This window comes from Rutidosis leptorrhynchoides, chromosome 4, assembly GCF_046630445.1.
Source record: "Rutidosis leptorrhynchoides isolate AG116_Rl617_1_P2 chromosome 4, CSIRO_AGI_Rlap_v1, whole genome shotgun sequence".
Classification (NCBI taxonomy): domain Eukaryota; kingdom Viridiplantae; phylum Streptophyta; class Magnoliopsida; order Asterales; family Asteraceae; genus Rutidosis; species Rutidosis leptorrhynchoides.
Window position 1 is genome coordinate 561915528 of NC_092336.1, and position 9245 is coordinate 561924772.

Here is a 9245-nt window from a genome sequence, read left to right on the forward strand (position 1 = left end):
AAAAAGAAAATAAAAAGGAAAAAAGAAAAAAGAAAATAAAAGATTTAAATTATTTACGCCGGTCGTCCTTGAACTATAAAAGATATAAAATAACAGAATTGCCCTCACATGTTTGGCACATGATAGAGGTTAACGACGGAAAGATACGGACAGTTAACAGAAGGAAGACACAAGTTATTAAATGAAAGTTCAGTGACGACGAACGCAAAAAAAAAAAAAAAAAAAAAAACTTTGAGGACGACGCCTATGATGTCGGTATATGTTCAAGGACGACGGGAGTAATTTTTTCTATCCAAAATGATACTCCCCCTCCGTCTCAGATTAATTGTTGACAAAAAATATACAGTTTAAGAAAATGTCATTATTACACTGTATTTTTTTTAAAAAAAAAAAAACACTTGTCTTCGGTTGTATTGATATCGAATCTTTAGCATTGCCTGGTGTGTAACCAAGGGTTAGAACATCGAGATCACTTGTTTTTTGGTTGCGGTTTAGCAGCGGAGTTGTGGTCAAAGATACAGCGTTGATCAGGTTGTGATATACCGCATTTTGACTCGTGGTCGAACTTTATGGTTTGGTTTGAGGCTTATCAACCTTCGGGAACTTGCAAGAAATGGATGATTGCGATAGTTGCGACTTCTTTGTGAGTGATATGACGGTTCAGAAACGTTATTGTTTTTAACGATTTATCTTTCAAAAAATGCATGATTTTTGATGTAATTCAATTGTATTCTTTTATTTGGCTAAATATAGGGGTCACCAAAATTTCAATTGGAATGTGGTTTCTTCAGCCTTTGTAACTTCTTTCCTAGCTCTTTGTTATCTATAAAAGTTTGCCGTTAAAAAAAATACTGTACTTTTTATGTATTTTTTCTATCTCTATAGTTTTACTCTTAATTAATTAATTTGAAAAGCCTCTCGCTTTTGTAATTTAATTAATTCATTCGGGACAATAGTAAACTTCATTAGATTAATTTTTTATTTTTGAAAATGAATAATTAATTTGAGAAAATTGGAAAAGAATAGTGAATAACTAGTTGTGGAGCCATCGCTTCGCGCCGGTGGCTCCGTTTTGAATGCGAGTTAAAAAAAAATCTTGATCTATTTTGTAAAAAAGAATTTTTTTCGACTTCTAACATTGAAGGGTTGTTCCTTTTGCGAAAGTTGCTTCTTTTAGCGTTCTTTTCTTTTTTAAGTTAGTTGATCTATTTTGTAAAAAAGAATGTTTTTCAACATCTTTTGGTAGCATTGAAGGGTTGTTCCTTTTATGAAAGTTGCCTCTTTTATCGTTGAGGGAAAAAAAAAAGGTAGTTGAATTTTTTGTAAAAAAGAATTTTTTTCGACATCTTTTGGTAACATTGAAAGGTTGGTTCTTTTACGAAAGTTGCTTCTTTTATCGTTGGAGACCAAAAAAAAATGAAATGACGAAAATACCTCTGGTTACTATTGATGAATAGTGAAATAGTATTTTGTCTTTTAGATAGTATATAAATTTATTCGGGTAATGATATGTACACAACCTAAAATTGTTATATACACAACCATGATGTTTTACAGTACAATACTATAAAGCATGAAGGTTGTGTAAATAACAATTTTGAATTGTGTACGTATCACTTTTTAATTTATTTGGATGGAGAGAGTATATATTTATAGTTATCTTGCCATAAATAGAATATAAAGTAAGTATTCAACGTGACAAATGATGGATGACAAATGGCCAATTGAAAATGGAGGAGTTGTTAGGTTAATTACCTTAAAGCTAACGAAGATCAAGTAGGGCAGACGCAAAGCTTAATTATACAAGTGTTATCATGTCTAGGCTTTTGAGACTTTGTCTATCGTATAGATCATTGACACGTGTCATAATAATACACTTACTAATATACTGAGGACACGATTACGCCAGCAGTCCATGTGGTTTGCACACCTTTCATGTACAGTCCCTGTACTATTTTTCTTGCTTTGACAATCCTTGTGATTTGCAAATTTTACATGTATTCCTTGACCCCAATGTCCGTCAAAGAACCTCATGAAATGGTGAGTGTTAAATTTAGGAGGAAATATGTTGAGTGATGTGTTAAAAATTGATTGGAAGTTTGGTGATAAAATATTAATTAATTATGTTTTTAAATATGTGTTGAATTCTGATTGGTTGAAAAATAAATTTCACGTCTACTTTTTATTCCGTCAAACAGTTGACTGATTTTGACATATCAATACTACAAAATTTCTTTAAGTGTCACTTTTTAAGACATTGTTGGATATAACTAATTTTATACTCATGTACTCACATTGATTTTTTCTAAAAATATACTTAAAAATAATATTCATAGATTATATAATCAAGCGATCGATATATAATAGATTATTATGAATATTTATGGAATATTAAACTTAACAAAATATATATATATATATATATATATATATATATATATATATATATATATATATATATATATATATATATATATATATATATATATATATATATATATATATATGGTTGGTCCCTATTGTTTACTCTATGTGGTCTTTGTACTTTTTTTTGACGTGGTTGATCATTGTGGTTTGCTCAAGTTACGCTGGTGGTCCCTAATAATAACGATCTTTAATTATTTTCGTCTCATGACATATGCAACTCACGTGAAGGGTATTTTTATCCTTTCTTTTCATAAATTTTTTATATTTTTATTCAATATACATATTCTTCTTTCCACCTTTAAAAAAACAGAAGAAAATTCTATTCCAATCAAAACTAAACATCCATACAAACTCAGATACCAATTTACACATCTATACAAACTCAAACTTAACATCTTTAACCAATCAATATCAAACATGATTTATACATTTATACATCAACCCAAACATATATAACCACTTTAAAATTTAAAATCAAAAACAAAATCTAGATTTGTATTCACTTTTGTAACAAAACGGAAAATAAAAGCACAAGGAAATTATGGAATGTGAAGGGAAACGGAAAATAAAAGCACAAGGAAATTATGGAATGTGAAGGGTATATGTATACCATCATGAACATCGTATATGCAAACACAAAACAAAACTAAGCATACATATAACTCCTTTGTTACGTCAAAATTCAAGCTACAAATGAACACAATCATTTGGAAATCAAATACGGGGTATGTACCATCGACAAAAGTAACAATCGACATTACCTGCAACACTGACAAACCTTTGTTGCAGGTATGTTAACGTTCGCGTTTCAATTGTCAAAACCTGCGAAGGTCCGATCAAGATCTAAAATTCTTTGCATTTTGCTCTGATTCTTACACGAAGTTTTCTAATTTCATTTTTAGGTTTAAATGTTTTCACCATTTTCTCCGATTCTATTTCATATGGATTTTGTAAACATTTTCGATGATTAGATTTCATTTTGTATTTTTGAAGTTTCAATCGATATGGTCGGAAAATATATCTTGTACAAACACGTTGGTGGCGTTGGAAGTTACGGAGGAGATGGTAGCTCTACCGTTCATAGCACTGGCGGTATATTGTCTTATTCACATTTTAAAGATACAAAATTAGGGAATTGATTAATTTAGGGTTTATGGAAAGGTGTTTGATTGTTAGGTGTTTAATTTTGATTTGTTAGTGGTGATTGAAGCAAAAGTTGGAGGGGAGAAGAAATAAAAAAATAAAGCAAAAAAAGAAAAGAAAACAAAAATAATAATCGACATTTTTATCCTGATGTGCATGACACATGATTGAATTTCACGGTAATATTTAAGGGTTGTTACTGACAGGGATCACTGATGTAACTTATGCAAACCACAGTGACAACCACGTTAAGAAAAAGCATAGAGACCACCTGAGTAATTCATGATAAATCACAGGGACCAACCACGTAATTTTTTCCAACCTATTGTAGTACAAACTTATACATCCTATCATTATAAATCACACAAAGGTAAAAAAAAATTATAGGTAGTCTATTACAATGGGTTATGCCTAAGGGTTTATAATCTAGAGGTATTCGAAGAATCTTTCAACTAAAATGTTAAGGGTTTAAACTCCGTTAAGAGCATATTTGTGAATAAATTCGTGTTAGATGTATGAGAATCCGTTCTAAAAAATAATGATACAATTGATTCTAATGTCCTTATATATATGATAACAAATCCGATTCTTATCTTAAATTACATAGTACTTCGGAATAAATGATATATCTGTAATGAAACATAATGAAATATGTATTATAATATAATATAATAGTAAATGTATTATTTATGAGTTCATAAATAAATATTATAGAATTATAGAATATCAAATACTTACTAATTAGTTAATTAAAGTTTAATTTTAAAATAAAGTGTTAAAAATTTACTTCTTGATATCCTAGATATAATAACTAGCGTTTAGAGTCGTGTATACACATGTATTATCTTGAATAAATATGTAATTATAATATTTGATTAATTTTTAAAACAATTACAAATAGTCATGCTAGATTTATTTGATTTGTATACATAAATTTTTGTAAGTTTAATATAAATAAGGAGATTACTAAATAAGACATGGGTTATATGTAAAAGATTATATACAAAATTATCATCATTTTATCATTACATACTAAAAGAGATGCCAAATTTTGTAGTATAAATTGTTCAAACATATTTGCTATCCTACCAATATATACTTATTTTTTTAAAACATGCACAACTTTTGTTTTTGGTTATATTGAAATATTAGGTGTCTTATCAATACATGACTTTTTATATATAGGATGTGAGTTTTGAGACTTCAATTTCAAAATTAAAATTTAACTAGCCAATCGAAATTTGAAGGTTTATTATGTTATTAGATACCAAAAGTTGAGTTTAACGGTATTCGGGGATTTTTTCAATCAAAGATATTGGAGGTTCAATCCCGTAACGGGTTGCCGTTCTAACACAAACACACACGCGCGCACACACACACTCTCTCACACACACACACACACACACACACACACACACACACACACACATATATATATATATATATATATATATATATATATATATATATATATATATATATATATATATATATATATATATATATATATATATATATATATATATATATATTAAAAACTAAAATTAGATTTAAATATATTAAATTTTATTATAAAGTTATAAATATAATTATATAAAGCTATCCAATTTTTTTTATAAATTTTGTAACTAAATATTTTTCTACTTAATAACATCTTTTACTAGGGGTTATATGCTAATTATTAATTTGGTTCCTCTCAAAAAATAATAGTATACATGATAATTAATATTTTACTACCCGAATATAAATAGTGGACAATGTAATAAAGATGGATAAAGTACAATGATATATGTATAAGTTTTAAAAATATTTCTTATGTTTAAAATAATGAAAATTGATAGTCAAAATTTTTAAAATATGCTTAATTATATTATATCATTTTTTATTTTCTCATTGTTCTCAGATATTTTTTGTGTAATATGTTCTGCACTTCATTTTCATCATTTTTGAAAGTGGTGGCAGGGATTTTTTTTCAATGAAAATTTTAGAAAATTTGCGTATTAATTCTTATATACTAATAGTCACCAAATGACCCAAACATAATCCACATGAAGTAGACTACATATATATACTAGGTAGAAAATACTCCCATGTAGCTATCATAATTATTTTTAAATTTGTTTCATCAAATTTTGCCTTATTATAACTGTTAAGAATTAAAATTACTATACGTACATATATAATTATAATTATTCATTTTTAATCACCTTGGTGGTTAGTTGTCTTTGATTCATACCGTTGATGTCAGATAAAAATTACTCGTGTGCCTCTTATTGTGCTTAAGTTATTTTTTATATGTATATATGTATGTACGTATAGATTATGATATCAAGAATTTTAAAAAGTTAATCTAACTTAGATTAAATATATCATTTGTACGAGCTTTATTACGGAGTATAAAATACATATAAGGTCTCTTTTAAAGTACAATTAGTTCTACTGAATGAACTTGGTGATTAATTAAGTCGTGAAGCATTCGAACAATTATTAAATTTGTGCATTTATTCCTCACATGCTTTTAAACAAAACTATAATAGATCAACATGAACACGAAGTTCTATTTTTACAAATGAAAAGCAAATAAAAAGGTACTTTGAAATAATAGAATATTTTTAGAGGTGCCTTTAAAAAAAATTAAAAAGTTAAAATAGTCTTCTCGAATAAGCAACCTATATATTCGACTCCCGATGTCGAATATATTAAATATTTTCATTTAGTGGAATCCAGACTATACTTATTTTAGAGATACTTTTTTGCATATAATATCATTACAAGTAAAAAAAAACTCGCTCTCTTTAAAGCAGATTAATATCAAAGTTTTATCAGTATGTCAAAAACACTGTCTCTACAGAAAAACAAACAAATGATACATGTTACTTGATATAAACAATAAAGAAACCTGTTAGGGTTCGATTTTGAAAAGATTTTTAGTATATATTGTTTGAAATCTAATCAAAATATCAAGTTAAAGAAACATCAAATTTGCAAATTATATTACATAGCTGAAGAAATAATGTAAGTTTGATAAAGGTAAAATTTGAGAAAACATATGAATGTGGGATGAACAAGTGGGAGGTATGGCACGTAGACAAATGAGATCTGTCATCCTCGAATAAATGAATAATAGTACGAGGTTGGAAATGATATTTATTACAGTACTTTTAATTTTCTAAAAAGGGATGCCAAAAGAAACGTCTTATATTTAAAATAAAGTTCAAAAAATAAATAATAAAATATACGTAAATACATCATCTACTTCATTCGATTTTTAACATATTACATGTGTATTTTATCCTTGTACTGTATTTGTCAATGTCCTTTTGTCCTTATTAGTTTCTTAAGATGTTGGAATCTTACCTTATTATCCTTATTATGTACTACATCCGTCTCACTACAAGTGTTCATTTATTTTTTCATATAGTTTTAGAAAATTCCACTAACTTCATTCTCCATCAATCAGAATTATTCTCTCTCTGGAATAACCTCTTCTCATTGGTTGAAATACAAAGTGGACACTTGTAATGGAACATCCCAAAATGAAAATGTAGACATTTCAAGTGGGACGGAGGGAGTAGTATCTTAAATCTTAATTCTACAAATAGCTACATCATCCATCATCTCGCTATTAGTAACGATGCAATGTGCAATTAAATTAAATATGCAATTAAATATATAAATGTAAATGAATGAGTTTAATAAACTGTGCATTTTAAGTTATAAATTGAAATTTTAAGCATATTTAATCATTCTAACCTTTGTTGTAATGAAATAACATTCTATTTCTGTTACTCCGTAATAACAAAATGATTCATGGTCAACTAATTAATCATAACAGAGTAGGGACGTTTTGGTTGTTTAGATCGGTTATTAATGAACCAATAAAAGCACGACTTTCAGATAAAAAAATTCAAATGGGATGTTTATTTTTAGTGACAGGCACTATCTTAAAGTTAAGAATAATATGGTACATGATTCAAACATTTTTAAAGATTGAGATTCTCTGTTTTTTTTTCTCTCAGTTATGGAATAGTATCGTTCAAACTTTTACTCCGTATTTAATTAATTTATTATGTATTGTATATCATATTTTTTCAGCCGAATAGTCCTTAGGGTGTGTTTGGATGAAAGTAGCTGGAGCTTGTAGGTGGAGCTGGAGCTTATGAGATAGAGCTGGAGCTAGAGCTTATTTTTTAAGCTGGTAGCTGGAGCTTATTATTTTTTATAAGTATTTGGTAAACTAGCTGGAGCTTATTTTTCAGTTCATAAGCTCTACTTTTTTTCATAAGCTACTAAAAGTAGTTTATTTTTTCAGAGCTTATGATTTTCATAAGCTCTACTTTTTTTCTCTACCAAACGAAGCTTATTACTTGGAGCTTATTAAAGTCATAAGCTCAAGCTCCTATAAGCTCCCACAAGCTCCAACAAGCTCCAACAAGCTCGTCATCCAAACACACACTTATTCTTATTTGTAAACTTTTCACAATACTATTTCACCTTATTCAAACAAGTGTTTGGCTAATCATTCTTGTCTTTTACTCGTAGCATACTGAGAAATATAATTGACAAGATAACTGATATACTTTGATGGTTTTCAACACTGTTCTCCCAATGTGCAATGATCAAGACTGTGTATTAACAGCTTTACAATTCACTCATTCAATATTACATTACATCTATAAAGAAAATATTACACTCACTACACTTTTTTAAACAGCATGAATTCAATCCACATTGACTTATGTACTAAACAAGATTTCGTCACCATCCAATGGCCACCAGTTTCAGATTTAAACTAATTTTTGTTATGAGTCTTCTAAATGGTGATCCGTCTCATCAAAAATTTCCTGCTACATGACAGAGTTTTTATCAAATACATATTGCTAAGAATATTAAGGGTCATATTATTTTAAAGAAAATAATTGATAAAAGTTTACCTGTAACAACTCTTCGATTACATCTTCCATTGTTATTACACCAACTGCTTCTTCATCAGGGACTTGAAGTGGGTTTCCATGAATATCTAAGATGTCTGAATACATTTCTTTATTCATTTTTTTAGTGCTGAAGTTGCCTTTAAAAGAGCTGTTACCCTTTCCTGGGAAACTTTTCCACTGCTTGATTGATCTTTTGGTCTTTAAACTCTTCTCTATAGGACTTCTATTATAATCTCCATCAATATCAACACGCACTTCCATTACATCTTTTTCTGATAAATTTACGAGTTGAGGATAAATGGGGAGAGATTATTAGAATTAGAAAATCAATTTAAAAAATCGACCTTTATTAGAGTTTGGTAGAGATGACAATTCTGAACCATCTGATTATGAATGGATCGATTTGGGTTATGTTTGGTTTTAGAAATATATAGGCCAAGACAGCTAGTTTTAATGCATAAAACCTCCCCCAGTTGATTACTCAAAAAATAAAATTATTGCTAAAATAACATAACTTTCTAATCATATTAGATACACTAACGGTCTATTTATACAGAAAATTTATGTTATTTTAGACCGGCACAGCTTCTTTTCATAACTCACAATTTTGAAGATTGGCACAGCTTCTTTTCATAACTCACCATTTTGAAGATTCTTGTTTATGTCTTATTTAAATAGGTAAAGTGAACGGACATGATTATTTCGAATGTTGATGCATTAATTTGTGAGTTGCTCACAAAT

General features: G+C 28.3%; 1 protein-coding gene across 2 annotated transcripts; it reads right to left on the minus strand.

Moving 5' to 3' along the window:
• Nucleotides 1-8224: 8224 nt before the first annotated feature.
• On the minus strand, nt 8225-8951 carry LOC139845314 (DUF21 domain-containing protein At4g33700-like). 2 transcript variants are annotated; one of them, XM_071835571.1, is made up of 2 exons: nt 8505-8951; nt 8225-8414 (listed from the first exon to the last, which is right to left on the minus strand). In XM_071835571.1, the coding sequence occupies exons 1-2, from the start codon at nt 8763-8765 to the stop codon at nt 8373-8375; spliced, it is 303 nt and encodes a 100-aa protein (XP_071691672.1). In that variant the 5' UTR covers nt 8766-8951; the 3' UTR covers nt 8225-8372. The 2 variants fall into 2 exon arrangements, with proteins under 2 accessions (XP_071691672.1, XP_071691671.1); XM_071835570.1 differs by having other exon boundaries at nt 8225-8417.
• Between the last annotated feature and the right edge of the window lie 294 nt (nt 8952-9245).